This window comes from Sipha flava, unplaced genomic scaffold (genome assembly GCF_003268045.1).
Source record: "Sipha flava isolate LNK unplaced genomic scaffold, YSA_version1 133_pilon_pilon, whole genome shotgun sequence".
NCBI classification, from domain to species: Eukaryota; Metazoa; Arthropoda; class Insecta; order Hemiptera; family Aphididae; genus Sipha; species Sipha flava.
This window is the reverse complement of record NW_020271759.1, coordinates 1029295-1053376: the sequence shown is the minus strand read 5'-3', so window position 1 is coordinate 1053376 and position 24082 is coordinate 1029295. Positions and strand designations below refer to the sequence as shown.

At 26.6% G+C, this 24082-nt stretch overlaps 3 protein-coding genes and 1 long non-coding RNA gene across 6 annotated transcripts; 3 read left to right on the top strand and 1 right to left on the bottom strand.

Moving 5' to 3' along the window:
- The first annotated feature begins 67 nt into the window (after positions 1–67).
- LOC112679251 lies at positions 68–1089 on the top strand. Its single transcript, XM_025548977.1, has 5 exons — positions 68–172; positions 224–319; positions 377–508; positions 613–752; positions 820–1089. Exons 1-5 carry the CDS (start codon positions 101–103, stop codon positions 989–991), a joined length of 612 nt encoding a protein of 203 aa, XP_025404762.1. The 5' UTR covers positions 68–100; the 3' UTR covers positions 992–1089.
- On the bottom strand, positions 978–20428 carry LOC112679248 (DNA polymerase epsilon catalytic subunit A). Of its 2 annotated transcripts, XM_025548972.1 has the most exons (29): positions 20108–20426; positions 19890–20022; positions 19591–19809; positions 19285–19514; positions 15378–15700; positions 15065–15302; positions 13454–13700; positions 9589–10141; positions 9085–9526; positions 7611–7848; positions 7338–7540; positions 7132–7282; positions 6658–7056; positions 6275–6583; positions 5683–6104; positions 5424–5619; positions 5187–5359; positions 4947–5110; positions 4538–4880; positions 3910–4049; positions 3614–3824; positions 3398–3482; positions 3120–3323; positions 2913–3047; positions 2575–2837; positions 2379–2508; positions 2104–2315; positions 1422–1554; positions 978–1196 (listed from the first exon to the last, which is right to left on the bottom strand). In XM_025548972.1, the coding sequence occupies exons 1-29, from the start codon at positions 20161–20163 to the stop codon at positions 1035–1037; spliced, it is 6714 nt and encodes a 2237-aa protein (XP_025404757.1). In that variant the 5' UTR covers positions 20164–20426; the 3' UTR covers positions 978–1034. The 2 variants fall into 2 exon arrangements, with proteins under 2 accessions (XP_025404757.1, XP_025404758.1); XM_025548973.1 differs by lacking the exon at positions 978–1196 and having other exon boundaries at positions 1428–1555; positions 20108–20428.
- Positions 11790–13429, top strand: LOC112679252 (bombyxin A-3 homolog). 2 transcript variants are annotated; one of them, XM_025548978.1, is made up of 3 exons: positions 11790–11893; positions 12061–12244; positions 13170–13357. In XM_025548978.1, exons 2-3 carry the CDS (start codon positions 12067–12069, stop codon positions 13355–13357), a joined length of 366 nt encoding a protein of 121 aa, XP_025404763.1. In that variant the 5' UTR covers positions 11790–11893; positions 12061–12066. The 2 variants fall into 2 exon arrangements, with proteins under 2 accessions (XP_025404763.1, XP_025404764.1); XM_025548979.1 differs by lacking the exon at positions 11790–11893 and having other exon boundaries at positions 12067–12244; positions 13170–13429.
- On the top strand, positions 16025–22185 carry LOC112679254. Its single transcript, XR_003148189.1, has 3 exons — positions 16025–19002; positions 21598–21765; positions 21834–22185. It is a non-coding gene; the product is annotated as an uncharacterized LOC112679254 (long non-coding RNA).
- Positions 22186–24082: the final 1897 nt, after the last annotated feature.

Sequence of the window (24082 nt, the reverse complement as noted above, 5' to 3'; positions counted from 1 at the left end):
TTTAGACTATGGAAAAGAATCAATACCTAATATTCCAAATTTGAAACAATGGAATTATGATACATCAACAAAACTTAATTATGATTTTAAAATTGATACTATGGATCCGATGCAGAGATCAACACGATTAAATGTTAATAAAACCGATTATATAATACCTCATTGGGAGAAAGTACGTTATTAATAATAATTTACTATGTAAATAATACAATTTTATCTACAGAACTGGTCAATTCCTCCAAAACGAATGAGTCTACCATCAACCGAGTATAACGAAAAATACATATATTCACATATTAATCATGCACCTACAACTTTTGTAAGATTTATCAAAATTTAAAAATAAATATGAATATAAAAGTATAATTGAAAATAGGTTCAACAAAAATTAGTTGCTCCTAAAGAAATGATTGCAATGCAAACACTAAAAATTAGTGATATGGGTATAATTAGAAAATTGGACCCATATGTGAGTACTCAAAAATTAGCACATACAGAAATAAATCCAGTAAGTAATGAAAAATTAATGAAAAAATAATGTAAATAATATGACACTAGTGAATACCATTATACACATTAGTGAACTTAAAATTGCATAATATACTGTATTAGATTACTGTTAAACAATTAAATTATCAACAATCGAAAAAAAATAAAATTATTGTGTCAGAATATAAATTTTATTCACCAATATTCAATCAAAAAAATGGTATTCGATTATTACCAAAAACCATTAATCATGTTCCACACAAGTAATTGAAGTTAATACATTTTATTAATAAGAAATAATTTTAATACATATTACATTTTATTTTACAGTTCTTTTAAAACAGAGATGTCAGCTTCATATAAGACACCAAATAATAAACTATCAACATTTGATTGTCCTGTTGAAAATCCAGTATCAATTTCAAGGAATCTAACTCTGCCTCAAATTTTATCAGTGCCTGGAATGTATGCAAGTGAATACTCAAAAATTGGGAATACATGATTTAATAATAAAAAACAAGTTATAATGAGCTAAAGTAATAAACTCAATCTAAATATTGTTGTAAAATTTGTTTTAGTAAAGACATATCATAATAATCAGCTATTGCCTTAAATGTCTTTAAATATGACATAATATCATTTCTGGGAATAACTGTAGTGTAACCACCAGCACATGAACAATAAGCATTAAGATTTTCCATTTTTATCTGTAAAAAAAATGTAATTACTTTATAACATTGGTTTTTATTGTATTCTGTATATTATATTATAAGAAATTGAAAAAAGTTCAAAAGATTAGCTAAAACAGAGAATCAAACACAAGACTTTTGTTGTCAAGGCGACTGCTCTTCCATTACGCTACTTGATGGTTAGTAGTCTAACTTTCGCTATTTGCCAATTTCATAAATTAATTTAATTCAATATTTACATACCTCTGAACATTTTGTACATTGCAAATCTTGAAGGGTATATGCCATTACTTTTCTACCAAGTGCATCAATCAATAAGTATTCAATTAGCATATTATCATAATGACTGTTGCAATTGGGACATAACCATGTTTTTTCTAGTAATAATATAATAATTTATAAATTAATAGGTACATCATTTTAGTCACAAAAAAAAAAAAAAAACTACATAATGAATAAAAATACACACTAATAAAAATAAAAATGCTAGCTTATCCTCAAGTTCAAACTAAATATCACTTTTTAATTTTCAATGTTTTTGTAAGTATTATATGAAAGCCAAACTAAAAGGCAACACCAAATCTAATTACGAATAATTAAAATTTGGAAAAAACTTGGATAGTGTTGTATGGTAGTACTCTCTGGGTATGTATACCAATAATAAATTAGTATTGATAAAATAGTTAATTTTATTCTGAGCATATTTATGGCTGTGAGAAAAATAAAATATATACTCTTGTAGTTAAATGATTTTTTCCCTAATTAATACTATTTATTTATAATATAATTCCAAATAGATTATACTATTATAATAATATTCTAGTATATTTAAACTTAAAAAAAAGAACATCTGAAAATTTTCTATCCTCTGAAATACTTATTGAATTTTCTTTAAGTATTTTATTATTATTATTACTAAACATACTTTCCATCAACAACACTTCGATGAGAATCTTTACATAAATCTATATCTCGACAATGATTACAACTTTTGCATATAACTTCCGGTAGTGTCCAAGAGAGACAAGGATCCGACCAATCAGCTTGATCACTAAAATTACCAACACCAATCAAGCGTAAAAGATTTCTTTTTAGTTTCATAATATCATCTTCAATCCCAAAATCTAGTGAAAGCACCTGAAATACATTAAATAAACAATTTTTAATTGAATAATTCTTTATTAAAAGTAAGAAACTTACTTTACAAACAGTTATTAAAAATTGTAAAGCTGGATTCAAATGTTTTCCTTTATTTTGCAAAAATGGTGAAAGTGATTCTTGAAGTTCAACATCCAAAATAGGATATTTTTTATGAATTTTTTGAGTTATCCTATTTTAATATCTTATATTATTATAGTAATTAAATCATTAAACAATAAATATTAATTTTATTTACGTGAATAATCTTGTGGTAAGTTCTTCTGAAATTATAGTTTTAGCATATTCTGCAACACTTTCACATGAAGCAACACCAAGCATGTTGCTTTGAGTGACTTGTGATAAAGATTCTGAAATACGTTTCATAGTTAAAGAATCAATTGACTTCATATGTTTATAAATGGCACTCATGTATAAGGCAATCGTTTCTTCAAAATGTTTACGAGCATGACATACATTAGGCAAATATTCTGATATGTTCCAATTCATTTCAATTCCAACCTTCAAGTATAATGTGTGTAATTAGATATGATTCATTTTTTTTTTTTTAAATTATTCTATAAGATTCAATGTTACCTCTTCAATATCTGGTCCAGGAGCCACATGTTCTTTGAGAAGTTGTTCAACATCTTCATTTGCCATATCAATTATATCTCCCATCGATTCTTTTAATTTTTCAGAAAACTTTGCTTTTACTCCAGAATAATTCCACTGTTTGTAAGAAAAATGCAATGTTAAAGACAATAAATAAATTTAAATCTTAAAATATATATATTAATTTACCAAATCTAACCACATCAAATACTCCCAACATGGTCCTAAGGATATTTGTAAGCTGTGAAACAATTCCTTATTAGTTATATTTTGTACAACATAACGCACATAAAATATTGCATCTTCTAATGACTTTTTCTTTGTACAAATTACTATTTTGTTAAAATTAGCAAAAATGATCATAGAACCAAGACGCTTAAATTCTGCAATCAACTAAAAATTTAATGATTTAGATCTATTTAATACTGAATAAATTAATATTTTATATCATTACTGAACTAACCAACCTGCATAAAAAGTTTTCTCATCAAACTATAAAGTGTTTTGCGCAAGGCTGGATCATACAGTAATGCATTTGGTGATCTAAGCCACCTAAATAATATTTAAAATTTAATAAAACTAAATAAAATATTTATTGAGTAGGAAGTAAATCAATATATAAATGATTGATATATAAAAGCTTACTTTTATCTCAGATAAACTTAATACATTAAAGTACCTACCTATAGAAATGAACCATTTGAAAATCTGCGTATGGGTTTTTATGCAGTACAACATCACGGAACCAAACATTTACCATAGATCGTAAGACTCTAAATGCAGCAGAACACAAAGCTATTTCATCATATATTGGTGTTACAAATGTTCCCCCGTCCATTATTTCTTCGATGGATGCTTGAGGTATTTGATCAAATGCAACACCTGCACTTGTACCTATAATGTGTAAATAACAACATTTCAATGATGTATAATATTTATTATTCATATAAATATATTTATAAATGAAGTGTTTTAAAACCTTCAAAATCATTAATATGATGAGATTGTAATAGAGTTGTTACAGGTAAAGCATCAATTTCAAGTTCAATACAATATGAAGTATAACAACCTTCATTATTGACAAGCATACTTGAACTTTCTTCAGAATCCATTAACATTCTAATAATAAAAATAATTATAATTGTCAATTAATGCAACACATATTTTAATATTAAATTGTTTTATTGTAATTTAATTACTCGCACTAGCAGTATAATAAAAAATAATTCTAAAAAGAATTTTAAATAATACTAAAAATTATTATTTTGTTAAGTATCAAACTTGTACTATGATATTATTTTGTAATAATTAATAATTTAAGTTAATAATAAATAAAAAAATTGTCTGTTTAAATTACATACATATACTTCTGATTTTCTATATTTTGTTTTGTAAATGGTCATTCTATACAGAATAATAATTTTGTTTTACTTTGTATTAAGTTAAAGAAAATTTGAGCAAAAATACGAGTATTAAAGTGCAAAAAAAAAAAAAAAAATAGAAATACTTAAGCACTAAAATATTTAAAATAGTATAATTACTATGGTAAGTATTTAAATACAAGTACATAAATACTTTTAATACTGTTTACAAATTACAATAATTACCTATTATCATCATTTTCACAGCCACCTAAATCAGGTTTATCTGTTTCAGAGATCCATAATACAAAATTATGTTTCATTAGATGTCTAGCAAAAAATATATCCGAGGCAAATAATGTCACATCTGATGGTAAATTTCCAATAGGTATTTGAAGATATCTACATTGTTCTAGCACAATACTCATATTTTTTGGACTATTTAGATAGTGACTGACAATCAGATTGCACCCTAAACGTTGCCATTCCATTTGAGCATACATAGAAGCAGCAGTTGAATCTTGTACGTGAAGAGTTACAATTGGAAATTCACTCATTATTGGAATATTGGATATTAAAACTTGATTATCTAAATTAATGAAAACGATTTAAAAATAATACTATTTGTTTCATTTATTAAAATTTAATATTATACCTATAGCGGACTGAACAATAAGCATTGTGGGTCCTCGTTTTTCATCCCTGTATGATTGAAGAGTTCTTTGAATTTGTCTATAAACTAGTCTTTCTTCGATTTCTATTCTAACTTCAAAAGCAATATCAGATGGAGTATCAGATTCTTTGTGTCCACGAGATATTCTAAAAAAAATATACAAATAAATAAAGCATCATAAAATAATCATACTTCACGATTAATTTAAATGAAAAATATTACTTCTTATTGCGTTCTTTGCCATACAAAGTATTTAAATTTGCCATACGATTAGAACGAACTGTATCTATGACCCAAACAAATGCTTTTTTATTAGGGGTTAAAAATAATGCATACATGGCACGCACACCTGTTGAAGCTTTATTCGAGTACAAATATATGTCTTTAAGAGAACTCTACAAAAAAAAAAAAAAAATTAAATTAATACATTTTCTATTACATTCAAAACATTGTACATACATTTATTAAATATTTATGAGACACTTGTTTCATTTGTTCAAGTGAAAAATTCCCTAGATCAGGTAATGCAGCCATTTTTTTTGCTGCTTCTAATGTGACAGAACATACACATCCAAGATTTAACAAAGCTCTTAACTCTGGTGTTACTTTGGTTTCATATATTCCTTCAACACCAGGTTTTGATAAAATAAAATTGCTAAACAAAAATAATTCAATCATAACATTTTAATTTATAAATTTAAATATAAATAAAACTTACTCTTTAGTTTTACTAAAATCTTTTTCTAAAACTGTATACTGGTATAAGTTTAAAACTGGTCTAGCTCTGGGCAATATCATATTTACTTTAGTACAAGAATTGGACTTTTCATAATCATTAGTCTCGGTATGTCTCTGGTTAACATAAAAGGTCCTAGGTATAGTCATTCGTATGTTGTGCAACTCATCTCCAATCATGGCCCACAGTTTTAAAATACCAGGATCACCAGATTGACACACTTGTATAATTTGCCAAGGTTGACTCAGCAATGTTTGTTGTGCTCGTCTTAAAAACCCTCCTAACGTACCAGCACGTCCTTTGGTAACTTGATCATCCCGCATACGTTTTCCATGGTTGCCAACTATTTTAGCTCTCATTTCAAGTTGCCAATTCCATTTCTTCTTTTGATATATAATCCAATTCTAAAAATATTAAATTACTTTAAAACAAATGTAATTTTATTAATTGGTTGATAAATAATCCATTATTATAAAGTTCTAAGTTTACTGATTATTATAGAAAATGTTTAAATCCTTTATGATAACATAATGACTACTATAAAATATACTAGTACTAAGAAGAGTAAACTAACTTTAATATCACTAGTTGGTGGCGGTGGTCCAAGAGCTGCTTTCCAGTTTCTAACATCTATTGGTGAAGGATCACGTTTACGCTTTTTGGTTACCACAGGTCTTGGTAGAATTTCAGCATTATTATCATTATTTTTACCAATATCTTCTATATCTGTTAGTATCTGTTGTTCTGATTTATGTTCTTGTATGGTGATTGGCAAAGTTTGAAACATTGTTGTGATTTTTCTCTGTTTTAATGGATCAGCTTTCATTAACATTTTCCGATGCAACCAATCTGGATGTTTGACTCTTGGTACAGGATTAGCAACCTTCAATAATATTAAAAATTATAAACTAATTTTATAAAACTTTGTTTCTAAAATAGTTTTATTAAAGCACATACTCCTTGTAAAGTTGCTGGTATTGTAATAATTTTTTGGATAGTACCACTTAAACGTTCAATATAATAATCCCAATCAAGAACATCACGAATATCAATATCATCTATTGAGTTATCATTAAGCCATCTTCTTAAATAATGTCTTTTAACACTTAACTCAGACTGAAATATAGCTAATGGTATAGCTCTTTGAGTAACTGGAGTACCTTCTGGTTTTTTAGATATTATAAAACGGCAAGCAAGTCCTTTATCTTTGACCATTTGATCACCCAAAAATTCAGCTAAACGCTTAGCTGTTGATATAGAAGTGGATTTTTGTGCTCCATAATCTTCAAGTTTACGACTCATGGAACGATTTTCTGATATTAATTCAAATAATTCAGAATCTGGCATATTTTTTCCCTATTATAAAATATTTTTAAATTAAATTAAAAATTATTTTTATCATAATAAATGTATTAATTAGATACTACTTACTTTAGAGTATAAAACATCTAACCAGTAGTCAGCAACAGTAGCAACATTATCATAACATTGTTCTAATGTATCGCCTTTTAAAAAAGCTTCAAACACTGATGATTGAAAAATCTTAATTATTTGTAGTTCTCCTCTTCTTTTAACTTCAAAACTATGTAAAATTTAATTTTAGTCATTTAAATTTAGAAAATTAATTTATTACGAACCCTTTTAATTCTGCTAATGATTTATCAAAATTGAACACTGCATAGCGTTTTTTTAATTTTTTCCCTTCTTCCTTAGAAGCAGGTAAAACCATTGCTAAGTATGGACCATCAACTTCAAAGAATATAGAATTTTCACTTCTCTGTTTATAAACTAAGTTCTTTGAATCAACTAAGTCGTGGTAAAAATGATTTGTAAAATGTTCCTAAATATAAATATGTATTTAGTTTTCTATTTATTTACATTAAATATAAAAGAAAACTTCTTTAACGAACTTTGACCATTGAGTTTAAAACTGCATTGGGGAAGGATACAATAAATTTAGATTTTTTTGCATAAGTAGATTCAATTGTATAATTTTCAGGAAATGTTGATGGAAGAACACACCATATACCATCAGTATCTAATTCTAAAGGCCTGCCAATTTTTTCTATTATTTCACGAGCTTTTGTAATTATAGCAGCACCTGTACAACATACTATTCCAGCCATTTCCATACTATGCCAACGTGCACTATAAATTAACAAAGACAACTAATTATTTTAATATTTATCCAAAAAGTATATAGGTAAAATGATTAATTCAAAAATTAATAATTTATTTTACTGATTCTAGTTTATAAAATACAACATAGCTCCCCTCCAACTCCCTTATAATTTACTCAACACAAAAATCAGAAATTTTTTAATTTCTTGATATGCCAATAAACCCATTTTTGTAACATTTATATTTTTATTATATTACAGTAAAACCATCTTTAACGGACATCAGCGAATAACAGACATTTTTTTTTTTTTTGTTAACAGGAACATTTTCACTATTTTTTCTATAAAAAAACCTCTATGTTATGGAACACTCTAAATAACAAACAGGTTAATGATGATTTTAATTTTTACAATTGATATTTACATTATAAATAAAGAATAATTGTGTAATACCTAATTAAAAATCTACAATTCAAGTTTTATTTTATAATACAATAAAGTATATATTTATTTTGATAAAATACTATTGCATTGACGAAATATTGTGACTAATAAGTTGTCACATTCGTGTTTAATTATATTTGTGATATCAATATGAATGTATTTTTTTCATAAATTTCTATTTTTTTTATACTTACATATTTAATTAATGTAAAAATAAAATTATTTTAATTTATATTTTAATTGAATTTATAATTTTAATTTAATAAAAATAAAATTTCTCTCTCTGAAAAGTGATCAAAGTTTCAGCAACCAACAGTGATATTTAAAGGTTTCACTGTAATTTATTTTTTATTTCATTTATATTTCATTTAAACTTTATGGAATATTTATGTAAAATATTTGAAGAAAGAGCAGATTTTTTAGAAGTCAACTGAAATATACTTTTTAATTTTCAATTTATCTTATATTTTATGTAATGTAATATTTTTTAATTAAATACTAAACAAAAAAAAAAAAAAAAATGATGTTACATAAAATATAAGATAAATTGAAAATTAAAAAGTATATTTCAGTTGACTTCTAAAAAATCTGCTCTTTCTTCAAATATTTTACATAAATATTCCATACAGTTTAAATAAAATATAAATGAGATAAAAAATAAATTGCAGTGAAACCTTTTACTTTTCAGAGAAAGACATTTTATTTTTATTAAATTATAATATTATAAATAATAATAATAATAATAAATAATATTATAAAAATATTTAAGCATTAATTATATAAGTTAATATATTATTTTTATGATAGTATAACTATTTACCCTTTTCTCATGACGTAACCATAAAATGAATTGAGAATACATTTATGAGCTAATTGTAGTGAATCATATAAAACTTCACGGTTTTTAGCCGATTTAATTTCAACAGGATCACCTTTAGAAATTGCTTCAGATACTTGTTTTTTAGCAACTTTGCACATCCCTTTGTACTCATAACGCCTATCTCTGAATGCTCGTACTGTGTCAACGTAAAATGAATTTTCTTTTTGGCAAATAGTTGTAGAACGTTCTTCAATTTTAGTAACATGAGTTTTTTTATATACTTTGCGACAATATTCAGTTAAACGTTTTTTTTCCCAAATGGCTCTTTCATCTCGTCGAAGTTGATGAAATGCTCTAGGAGGATCATTAGGAAATTGACCAGGAAACTTTTCAGTTTCCAATTGTTGTTGAATACGTTGAAATTCTGTTCGTGAAGCTGGCACTAAAAATATTTATAAAAATAAATTATTAATCATTTTTAGATAACAATAAATAAAAACCTACTCAGTTCTCCTCTCCATTGCCAAGTCATTTTTCTTTGACATTTAGCACCAGGAACATTAAAATCACAAGCAGCACATATTTCTTCATTTACCATAGCTGAAGGTTGTAATCGATTAGTAAGTATAATGTTTGGATACATAGCACCAACATCCAAATGGTATATAAGTGGTTTTAATAATGGATAAGGATCTGATTTTAAGATTTCTAACTTTTCAACAACATCTTTTAATATTTCATTTAAATTTGTGACACTATCTATGGGGACATTTTCTTCTTCTTCAATTGCAAATTTAAATATTTCAGCTGATTTTTTGATTAACATATCAAAAGCTGATGTATCTAATCTAAATCTACAAGGTATATTAGCCCGAAAAACGCCCGATTCTAAAGCTTCCACATGACCACCAACATAAGTTTCTTGATCTAATACATGACCATCTTCACTAAGTTTATTCAACTCTTGTTCTTGTTTATTTGGAAATATTATGTTAGCATGAAATGCCTCTACCATCAAAAGACTTTCACAAAGTGTCCCAGAACCTTTTCTTAATACCTAAAAATTAAATATATTTTATGAAATTAAAAATAAATTATTATAAAAAAAAAATCAATAATAAAATTGTATTTTAATAATATTTTTTTTTTTTTTTTTATTAAAATAGTAAGATCTCAAAAACCCTTAGAAAAATAATTATTTAATTTAATTTTGAATATTAAAATTAATTTGACAAAGTTTTCAAATTATTATAGTTTACTCTTAATTTTGGATTGAAAAATAATAATATAAATTGAAATTTTTCATGTTAAATAATAAATTTAAAAAAAAGAATTCAGAAAAAACTCCAGTTCTTTTATGAGCAAGTACATAATTTAAATAGGTAGTACATAGTACGATAGTAAAGATCTAATTATTTGAATGCACAAAGTATATCCTAATTTTATTTATTATTTAAATGAATAATAAAACCTACAGCTGTTCGTTATAATTTTAATAACAATAATACTGTTAATATTTTCATAATTTAGACTGTAGAAGATATAAATTATAGTCATATAGAATAAATGTTTAAATTTAATACATATTAGTGTTAAAAATTAGTGTATCTTAGTTTTGTATACTATTTTAATTCAATACTAAGCTTTTCTATAGTTAAAAAGTCATAATTAATATTAATTATGAATTAAATACTTTTAATAATGTAAAAAAAATAAAAAAATGATTTTTATAGACTGAAAAATAAATTGTTATGTTTTGTGAGAAAACTTCAATACATTTTATCAAAATTCAAAAACTTAAATTTTATTAAAAAAAAAATTAAAATCTAAACAACATACTTATTCTAATCAATTTGTATTTAATAATGTTTGTATTTAGACAATTCAATCAGTAAAAATTATATTATTTATAATGGAGTTTATTTATATATTGTCTAATGTCCACACCACACTTAACATTATAATTCTGAATACAATTGAAAGAAAAATAAAATAGTACTTTTTCTCCAGTATACATATTATACATATTCATATTTCTTTTGATATTGTAAAGTACTAATTAATAATAGGTTTTTTTTTTTACCACAAATAAAACAGTACAAGAAAAATGTAAAATAAAATACTTTTTGTTAATAATTAATGTTTGATTCATAAATGATTGTTAAATTCAATTTTCCTCTAGGATGATTTCTTTTAAATCCAGAGAAATTGAGAATATTTTGTTGATACATAATCTAAAAATATTAAGTTTAAATTACAATAAAAATTAAATAATTTGATTTTTCTTTAACCTCTGTTGATATTTTCACTTTTTAATAATATTTTTACTTTTTACAAAAATCTACTATAAATATTATTATTATTAATTATAGAAAATTTAATAAAATTGTATTATTAATACTGAATCATTAAAACCTATTAGTTATCTTGTTACATTACATATCTTCTACCATAAAAGATGTGACACATTGACATGTCATTAAAGTTATTTACCTATAATGGTCATAATTGGGTAATGAGAAAATGTAATAACAATATTTAATATGTCAATCAAAAATAAATTAATTTTCACTCATAAATATTAATTAAATTGACTCTTGCCCATTCATCACCCTAACATTACTTGATGTCTGTTAACTACTGACAGCTATTAAATATTCACTATGAACTCCTACATAATATGTAAACTATGATTTTGCTCATATAAAAGACCATAAGCTACTGGGTACCATCAGTTCACAAGTTCAACTTTGTAACTAAGTTTTCAACTAAGTAACTATTCTTATATTCAATAGCTGATACTAAATAGGTAAGTATTATCAATATTTATTAGCAACAACATAAAGGTAATTTTATCATTTTCTACAACAACTTTTTAATTTAGAAAAATTTTAAGATAATTAATTTTATTATGATTAAAAAACCTACAAAACTAATAAATTTTATTTAAAATTTTTTTATTTTATTTCATCTTAGAACATAATGAAGATCAGTTTATACTTGAGTTTACTCTTTATGGCAATGGTCATCAAAATCGTTACAGCTAATGTAAGACTACAGCGTTCACCACAGCAATACTGTGGTTCTAAATTAGCAGACATAATGAGAGTTTTATGTAAAACCAAATATAATGAAAAAAAAATAAAAAGAAGCCAAATGGGTGAGTTTTATAATTATTGTGTAAAAAAAATACAAAATAAATAATAGTAAGTAGTAGGTACCAAATAGAACATTCATCTTTTACTTGATAAAACACATCAATTTCTTACAATGTTTATTACATTTGAATAAGTATTTATATTCATAAGTTGAGGCTTTTAAATGAATTAATTATATTATTCATATAATAAGAAACATTTCTGAATATTTATAACTATTAACTGTAGATATTATAAATGTTATTAAAATAAATATAAAACAACGTAAGAAAATGGAATACAATAATTAGTTACAAAAAATAGAAAATGTAAAAAAAAAACCAATTCAAATAAAATTAATAGTATTAAAGACATTTTAAAAATTTTATTAATTGAACAAGTATAATTAACACTCATTATTATGCTAGTATAATTGTAATACAGTAAAACCTCGATAAGACGGAACTTCGGTAAGACAGAAACCCCGATAATATGGAACATTTTTTTAGTTTTGTTTCAAATTATATATAATTAACTATCCCCATCAAGACGGAAACCCTGTTAACACGAAAAAATGTCATGGTCCCAAGGTGTTCCGTCTTATTGAGGTTTTACTGTAATTAATAATAATTATTAATTGGAAATATTATACAAAATAATGAACATTTGGCATTGGTATCTTAAAGCTTGTTCTTAATAACATACCTATTTACTAAGAATCTATATTTCTAGCAATTTATTAAAAATTTTATTTTAAAAACAACTCAATTCATGATAATTGTCTCATTAAAGTTGAAATACCTCATAAAACTTTTGAATTACAATGATTGTCTTGAATTAATTTCCAAAAATACTAATAAAATAAATCAGTTTTTATTTGATTGAAAGTAAACATTTTTATTTAAATAATATGTAACTATATTTTTAAAAAAATAATTTATTAAATAGATTCAGAAATCTGGGATTACAATGACTTAGAAGACTACAACGCAATTGACTACCCATACCGATCAAAGCAAGACGCAATGACATTCATGCCGACACGTTTACTACGTGGTGGAAAATCAAGGATCATTGATGAATGTTGTCGCAAACCTTGCTATTTATCTGAATTACAAGGTTATTGCGCTAATTGATACTTAAATTAATAACATTAGATTTAGTTTTATAGTTTTTGGATACTGAATAAAGTTCTAATTATTATGTAAAAATATTTGTATTCTTATTCTTACCTCATCAGGTTCCATAGGAATAATTGTGCATAATGCAAAAATAAAAGGATGAACATATTTCATATATAAATAATAAGTAGCAACAGCATCGGATACCGAATAATTAGATAGTACTTGAGGTTCGTCTGTTGCTAGTCGACACATATCTTCAGGATCAAGCTCAACAGGATCATACCGTAGTTTAGCTTTAGCAACAGCCTTTAAATTTTGAGATCCTACTGGAAGGTATGAATCTCGTTTTACCCAACTAAAATATTAAAATAAAATAATAAAACAATATAGTTTTTGAAATACAAATTCAAGATTATTTTTTTGAAAATGTACTGAAAATATTTTCTACAAAGTACAATTATCTAAACATGTCTTTCAATGTTCAATCAGATCTACACCAAAACATATCTAGATCAATTAATTTTATTATAAACTAATATTTTAAAACAATAATACAACTATAAAAACTACAAAAAAAAAAAATTAATTTTTAAATTTTTTTTTATAAAAACTAACTTCAAAGAAGGACACTAATTTTATTCACAAAATCCTATACAATATATTTTTTTAAATTTAAATTCTAGAATTATTAATTATGAAGAAACAATTTTTATGTTTTCATGTTTTCCTATAAATAGTTACTTATTTTAAAAATCAAATAATAAATTATATTCTTTAATATGTTTGTTTTATTGGGAAATTTTAGAGAATTCACAAATATAACCATATTTAATTTTAAATTTTAATAAAAACAACAATTCTCTCAATCTAATTTAAATATTTTACTAAAATTTGATGGTATAATAAAAGTGTTATTCATTTTAATGAAATTTTATTTAATATTCAAAATATTATATTTGTTAAAGGAAATTTTCCATAAAATTAATAAACTAACTAATATTTTTAAATTGTGATTATCAGGGCTCGGAAGTTCTAACAAATGCATATTTATTTTTGGTTCATCTTAGAACATCTAAAGTAAAATACAAATATGTTTCTCACTACTCGGATATCATACACAAAATTTAATTTTGTTATTTTTTGCATATTTACAGGTTTTATTGCTATTTTTCTAATTTAGGGTTTATAAAGCTATTTTTGGGTATATTTTCACATAATGTATGAAATAAACATATTTTGTTGATAATAATTGTATTTACTTGGTTATGTTTTTAAAAAATATTTTAATTATTGGAAATAAATTAGACCTCATCAAATATTATTTTATGTTTTCATTGACAATTTGATATATTAATAGTGATATCATTGTTATTCCCTTATTATATCATTGCATTAGATTATCAAACATTTTAATAATCTAGGATAATTTCCAAGGTAAATATACAAAATAATTTAATAATAAGTACATTTTTACAAATATATTTAAGTAATTTAACATTTTTATTAACAGTTTATAATTCAATCAGTCCAGACTGTGTCTAATGAGCCCAAAAATTTGTAAAATTACATTTTTTTTAAGTTAAATGCATATTTTTTGATTTTTCGTGATATTTATAAAGCATATTTTAGAGTTTCTGAGTGCATATTTAAGAGTTAAAAAAGTAACATTTTTAATGCTAAAACTTCCGAGCCCGGGTGATTACTAATATTATTTCTTACCATAAACAATCCATATGCATAGCTGGTCGACAACTATATATTCCAGCACTATTTTTGGCAAACCCTATTTCCTGTGACATATTTAAATCATGGATTGCTGCTCGAGTTTCCACAAATGGCCAATCAAAAAAATCACCATTATAAGTCACAATGATATGAGGACAGATGTCCATAATATGTTCAAAAAAGCGATTTATCAGGGCAGCTTCATCCGGTTCATTAAAAATAGTAAATAAACCTACAAATATATAAATTTTAAGAACTATAGCATAATTATTTAAGGACAAATTATTAATAATTTGTATATGATTACCTTCAAATTCTGGATTTGGTGTATATTCAAAATCATCAACATCTCTAGATATAATTTCACGGTTAGTAATTAAGTATCCCTGACCATCAATCATATATGAAATCATCATAATTTGATCAGTATTTGCATCAGGAAATTTCAAAGGAAGTTTTGTGGTTTCAATATCAAATGCCATAACAATCATATCAGGTCGATCAATAATATCATCACGGCGGGTAAAAGTTGCTTGGTTATAGGGTCCACGGCATTGAACGGTATACCATAATCCAGTGAATATCTTGAGATCTGTAGATACTCGGATATGATATACTACATCATACTCTCTATAGATATATTTATTTTATTAATTATTAATCTTGATTTAGTAAAGTATATAATTCAGTAATATTAATGAAATCCAAAAAAAAAAACACAACATTTATTTTTAAATAAAAGTAAAATTTAGTTAAGTATTCAAACTGTATAAATTGAAGATTAAGATTTAAACTTTTAATAAATAATAAATTTAAATTAAGTATATCAAAGATAAATTCCTATAGAATTAACTATTAAGATATTATCAAAACTAATCCTAATATTTTACCTACTTATTTATCAAGACAAAAATTACAATTATTATTAACAAAATAGTAATTTAAGTATGAGATTTAAGATTTAGAGTAGGTTCATACATTATTAATCAAGTCTAAACATGTATTTGAAAGTAAAACCTAAATACATAACTAAAGAGATTTTACAAAAAAATGCAATTGAATTATTAAAATGAATGTATTAAATAAACAATAGTAATTTGAAGTTCTATCGTAAACTGAAGCAATCGAAGTCGACACAATAACACCAAACCCAGATCCTGATGTAAGCTACCCTGAAGCGCACACTTCACAGATAAAAAGTGCAAATCTACTTCCTCCTATAATAGTCAAAGGAATTAAAGATTTTGTAAGTCAACGCTCGGAACTCACTTAACTTAAACTTAAACTTAACTCAACTCAACTTACTTTATTGTTGGTGGTGATCTCAATGCCACAACACCATAACACACCCAATGAGGATGTCACTCAAACTCACCAAGAGGTAACGCTCTCAGACAAGTTATTACTGCCAAAAACTACTTAATCATCTCACCCCAACTTCACCTCGAAAGCGACCAGATATCCTTGACATATTCGTCTCTAAAATACCGAACCGATTCAACACTATCATAGATAATCTAACAAATCCTCACTCAGACCACTCGCCAGTACTTCTCACCCTCGCCACCTCTCCTCTAAAAAGATCAATGAATCCATCATTAATCAATGGAAGAGTTAACTGGGAAAAATTCCAAACTATACTTACAAACAACATTAACCTGAACGTTAATTTAAAATCCCCAAACCAACTTGAAGAATCAGTACAATATCTAACATCAACTATACAAAATGTGGCATGGTTCTCTTACAAACCAAAAAAAAAAAAAACTAATAAATTACAATCAAAATAATTTCTCTTTGCCTACCTATTTAAGATCTCTTATTGTTCAAAAACGTCGTGCCAGAGCAACCTGGCAGAGAACAAAATATCTCACCGATAAAACTAATTATAATTATTTAGGCACATTACTCAAAAGACAAATGGCAAAAAAACAAACTAGATTCTTATCCGAAAAAGATAGCTCCTTGTGGAAAACCACTAGAAAAATCTTAAAAATCAAAACAATCTCATTTCCATAAAAAAACCTGACGGCAGTCTAGCTATAAACGATAAAGAAAAAGCAGAAGCACACAGACATCACCTCTCCCAAGTCTTTAGCCCAAATGATTCCACTAATCCTTCCATAGAAAACAAAATAGTAAATTTCCTAGATAGCCCACTCCCAATGACACTTCCGCCCAAACCATTCACTCCAAATACGGTAAAATAATTTATACAAAAATTTCTATTAGGTAAATCACCTGGCCATGATTTGATAACAGCCGAAATAACCCGTAGATTTCCCAATAAAGTTATATTACACATCACTCATATCTTTAATGCTATACTCCGACTCTCATATTTCCCGATTCAATGGAAAATCGCCACAATTATTCTCTTCCCTAAACCAAACAAATCAATAGATAACCCCTCCTCATACAGGCCTATTAGTTTGTTACCCTTTTTTGCAAAACTTTTAGAAAAACTAATATTAAACAGAATCTACCTAATCATCAAAGAAAAGAAACTAATTCGACACGCAATTTGGATTTATAGAACATCACTCAACCATTCACCAAATACACCGACTAGCTGATACCATTGTCTTTTCTCTGGAAAAGAAACAATACACTTCTGCAGTATTTATTGATGTTGCACAGGCCTTTGACAAGGTCTGGCATCCCGGTTTTCTTTTTAAACTAAAATCGTTCCTACCCCCCTCATATTACCTTTTTTTTACAGCGTACCTCAACGAACGTCACTTCTTTGCAGGTCAAGAACCGAATACTCCAGTATATCCCCAATATTGGCCGGCGTCCTCAAGGCGCAGTCGTATCTCCAACTCTTTTTAATCTATACTCTGCGGACCAACCCACCAATCTGAATACTCAAATAGCCGAATATGCCGACGACAAAGCAATATATACCACCCACACCGAACCTGACATAGTTTTATCTACTCTCCAAAGCCATCTGAATGACCTATCACACTGGTATTCCCTCTGGCGCGTCAAAATTAATGAAAACAAATCTGTACACACCACCTTCGCTCTCCGACACAGACAACCTCCTCCGGTACATATAAACAGTAAACCAATACCAAACTCCGACATACCTAAATATCTAGGTCTAACCTTCGACAACGTCTAACATGGGCTAAACACATTCACACAACACAATTAAAATTAAACCAACGACTTTACTCTCTCAAACCAATTCTTGGTAAATTCTCAAAATTATCCCTCAAAACCAAAATTCACATCTATAATTTTCTTCTTAAGCCTATCTGACTCTATGGCAGTGGTTTTCAACCTTTTTAACAATGCGGTACACTTCATCTCTAACAAAATTTTCGCGGCACATCAATTCATAAATGATGTGAAACATAATTTATATATATATATACATGTATACTATTTACAGTATACTCTATTAGAGGGTTGTTTATTGTGAAATATGTTAATACAATCGATCGGTCGAGACGGCCGCGACGGGCATACTTACAATGAATAATATTATGTGTATCTACGATTAGTTCGATCAGTTTTCATATCGAATATCAATGATAAGCTGGTAAATACATGCTTATAAAACAATTTATAGATTTATCACGGTACGTTTAAAGGGCGCTCGCGGCACACCGGTTGGGAACCACTGCTCTATAGTATCGAACTCTGGGGCACAGCAAAAATATCAAATACACAAAAAATACAAGTGTTCCAATCAAAAATCCTTCGACTCATAACCAATGCTCATCCGTATATTTCAAACCACACACTATATACAGATCTTCACAGTTCTAAAGTCATTGATACAACCAAGCTATATTACTCAAAATTTAGGAATCCCCTTCAAAATCACACTAATCCTCATATTAAAAAGCTACTATCTATCTCCATCCTAGGATATCTCCCAAAAGACTTAAACGACAATGGCCACATGACCTTATAAGGTAAGCATAATGTAAATACTTAAATACCTAAATAATTGTAAATTCACGTCAAAGTACCTTCACTGGACGGTTTCTTCCCTCAAGACACTCAAGCTATTGCACTTAATTAAAAAAAAAACATACATTATGCTTATTGTACTTTTTTTTAGTATAGATTGTATAAATTCTTGATTAAAATTAAAAAAAAAATTGAAGTTCAAGAAAACAAAATAAAATAAATTTTCAATTAAATTATTTGTTTTAAGTCACATGATTCTAATAAATTATTCATTTAGTAGTAACCTGATATCAATAATATTTTCCATATGATCAATTTGCTTCTTTGATGAAGCTACTTCTGATAAATTAGCTAAAGATTCTGTTAACATTTCAGTGTAGTAAGAGTTATTTTTTGATGCCAAACGATTTTTGCGTACAGCTGGCATTATAGCTTGTTTTACTTTATTCAAATCAGTAATAGTAGCAAATGAAATTTTTATATATCTTTGTTGTAAACCTATCAAATGATTTGGCTAAACATAAAAATGATTGTTTTATTAATTATAAAATAAAATAAAAGTAATTAAATATTAAAATTGTAATCAGTACCATGTCTAGATCCTCTTTCATAACTGTTTCAATACTGGTAAAACTACCAGCAAATTTTTTACTTATATACGCCACAACTTCTTGAACATATTCTTTTTTAGCCAAAAGATAAAAATATGGCTGAAATGGTTGGGTAACTCTGAATCGGGATCCATCATCTTTAATGAAATAATAATCTACTGCAGCTACCAAACGTTTATCTTCATCAACGATTTCAGTCTAATAATAATTTTACTAATTAGAACTATCATAAGTTGAACAAATACACAATATATTGTTAATGTAAAATATTTATTTACGCTATGCATATTGATGAGATAACCGGTGTGCTCCTGGTAATCTTTAACACGGATAAAACCATATTTGTTGTCAATTAAATCGTTTTCAATTGATTGCTTTACTCGAGTGTCGTTGGAGTCTTCTTTAAATTGACTAGATTAAAACATGTTCAAAATATATAATTAAAAATTACCCTTATAACTTAATATAGAATATTCGGGCGAATAAATATACATACTTAAAAAAAGACTTCTCAGGAGGTTTTACAAAACGACCTGTATTTGCAGGGCTCATATTTGCATATTTTATAAATCACAAATACTAATAATTTTGACAGTAAATACCGTGTACTTACCTACTATTATTCAATAAAACATATTTTTCAAGCTAGGTATTTATATTCATTGTGATAAAACACTAAACGAATTGGCGGGAATATTAACCATGGAGAAAACGGTTATTATTATTATTTTTTCTTGATAACATTTAAACGGGATTTAAGATATTACTATAGGTACTTCAATACATTTATTCTGTGATACTTTTAAACTCTACTCAGCCAGAGCCGTTTTTAAAGTAAAGCCCCAGGGTTTATTATAAATCGAAGACCTATATACATAAACATACATAATTATATAAATATATACATAAATAAACATACATAATTACATAAATATATACATTAATAAATATACTTAATTACATAAATATATACATAAATTATGATACATACATTTTTTTAATAAATCAATTATTATAATTAACTATTAAAAAGCATAATAACTTTATCAGTACCTATAGGTAAAAAATAAATTCTTGTTTGAATCTATTAATTTCATTACTTATTTTAATTTTTTAAACGTATTGTCCTTAAAGTAATTTATTTTTAATTACAAAGTACGCGTGGATATAAGAATTATTTTTAAATTAATACACTTTATAGTTAAAAATAAATGTAACTCAATAAACTATAATAAACTAAAGTAAACTCAACTCATAAAACAAAAACTATTTAACTTTAAAACGTAGAATTCAGTGGTTCGGCAATAATCACTGATAATACGCACACCGATGCAGGTCGGTTACATCACGTTCGATATACCCGTATGCGCTCGATAATTACTAATCATTGTCATTTTATATACAGCCCATTTTTACATTCAAAATTTTTTAGGATTTAGACCCTAATTAATTAATTAAACCCTATCCACTCATGTCATATGTGGACGAACACATCAGTTTTTCTTTTCGTTGATAAGATTGCATTATTTTTGTAAAAAACTAATTTTAATAATTTACTATCGATATTTATTTAAAAAAAAAAAAAAAGAAAAGAAAAATGTAAAATTATGATAAATTCTAAATATAATGTAATTTTTGTAAATTTGAAGCTCTTCAAATCGCAAGGCCCCTTCGCGTATGCCTTAAACGATATTAGGAAAAAAAAATACTTGGAAAAAAGTAACCAAGAAAAAAAGTACCAAAAAAAAAGTATTTGATTGTGTATTATTATTATTATGGTATGGCAAAAATATTACATCGTATACAACTATTAACAACTAATATATAAATACAAAACACATTCATAAGTAACTTTATATAAAAACATAAAACATAAAACGTAAATCAGTCACAATTCAAAGTATAGAATAATGGAATAACAATAACAAAGGATAATAATAGTTTTAATATACATATTTAAGTTTATATTTATAAAATTTGGCGTAGATAGAGATTTTGTAGTCTTAGTTTTGGATATCCAATTTCGAGATCCACTCAACTGCTTCTGATGTGGCCATATGGAGTTTGTTCATGCCCTTGCTGAATAATCTCCTTGGACATTCTTCAACAATATGTTCAATTGTTTGTATCGTACTTCCACAATCACATTCTGATGTAGGTCTGAGACCCCATTTACATAATATTTGTCCAGTTTTACCATGCCTTGTTCTTATTCTATTTAGTGTGATCCATTCTTTGCGCTGTAAGTGGAACCCTGGTTGTCTGGTTGTTGGATACTCAATGAGGTTCAGTTTGTCTGGATTCTCGACTTTCCATTCATTTATCCACTTGGAATTTGGATTGAAGCCGTCCAATCGTAAGTTTTGTGCTAATTTCCATGGAGGTTTACGAGATTTCAGCCTTTGTGTTTGGCTGTGGTTAATATCTTTATGAATCGGCAGATCATTATGTTCTTGGGGTACAAAGGTAAATTGCTTCCACGCAGTGTACCCCGGGTAACGTCCTAGACAGCTAAAGTTTTACCAACACCGGCGACCGAACTGTCCATATATATGGATCTCCCGGTCTACAACATTAACATCAATTGTGTATATATTACGTAAGAAACAAAAAAAAAATCAAAATAATATTTAGTAATTAGTAATACAAAATAAATAAGGTTTTAAACAATATTTCTTCTTTTTTATATATGAAAATAAATCAACATTTTTTATATTAATATTCGATGTTGTAGTATAATTGATGCAGAAAATATTGTTGAATATTTCAGTGTTAATTATGATGAAGGTAACGGAAATATATATTTATAAATCTATAATATTTATAATATTTATTCTGTAAATAATATATATTTAATCATTAATTATTTTAACTGGACGTGGTATAGGGCAACGATGCCGTATACCACCTCTTTTTCCACCAAATATATGGAATGTTCTGAAACAACGTTAAATGACGATCAATGAACAAATAACGTTTTTGAAGGTTGGAACAACAGATTTAATCATATTGTCGGTTAGAAACATATAGAAGCTAATTCAAAAAATGAAACAGGACATTACCACAGATAAAGCCCATTTAACTTCAAATGAAATTGGTGAACAAGCCAGTTACAAAAATATATATATATATATGAACAATGTAATGTCGATTAAAAGCATTGTGTAATCGTTTAAATAAAAATGGATGTACATTTCAAGAGTTTTTATTAAATATAGGTAATAACATAAGAAAACGAATTTTGACTAATTTTTAAATTTTAATTAACACACACAAGTAATATTATCCTACTTTTTTAATAAAATACTTTTTTCTCAGGTACTTTCTTATCCCGGTACTTTTTTCTTAAATATTATTTTTTCATGGATTTTTTACCTTAAGCTGACACTGCTTACAGCTCTATTGCTTTATTCAATATCCTGTATAAATTATGAAATTATATTAAATTTTACTCTACGGTGGTTTACATTTAAGCAGGGAGGTATTTTTGATGAAAAATCCAAAGATACTTAAACTCCCACGAAAAATACCAGTTTACATAGCCTTAAATATAAATACAAAAAACTATAGAAATCTTAAAATCAATAAAATTCAGACTTGGGTAAAATAATTTTTAAAAGTATTTAGAATAAATACTCGAATACTTACAAAAAATAGTATTCTGAATATGTATTCAAATACTTTATACCAATTGTATTCCGAATACATTATTACTTCAAAAGTATTCCGAATACTTTTAAAATACTTCTAGTTTTCATACTGTACAACTAATAGATGTCCACTCAACCAGTGGCGTATTTACGGGGGGGGGGGGGTTATGGGGGATAGATCCCCCCCTTGACCTTTTTTTTTTTCCTAGGTAGCTATAAGTTGTCTCATTTTCTCTAATATTCTTAATATGATATTACTTTCAAGCATGTATGTTTTCTGTTTTCTAAATGTTCTAGTCGCGGTAATTGTACCGCTCTGATAGTCTGGTATACTAATCGCCACTAATCGTTTATCGTTGGCGGCATGTACGACTATCAGGCAACAAAAACTATACCTATATTATGGTGTAATGTATTTTGTACGTTTCTGCGAATTATTTTTCATGCAAGAGTGTTTATAATAAACCCGATAAGCAATCGGTAAACAAAACAAAATGACCATGAAGACCGTGGATTAACCATAGGGCGGCCGGGCGGGTTTATTTTTAGAAAATTTATTACTATAATGCGGCCAGCGAAACTAGAAGCTTGACGGTCACGCGCCCTAGTGGCCGTTTTTCATTAGGGCTACGAAGAATGATTTCCCGCGTAAAACAATTTCAAACACATTTACACTTGTTGTATAGACCTGTTTCACAGCTACTCGTACGATACGCGTGCTTATCATATATTCTTAAACACAACGTAGCAACGCATTTTACTGATTATTTACAATAGAATGAGAACCACTTTTCGTGAGCCGGACTACTATATAACATATT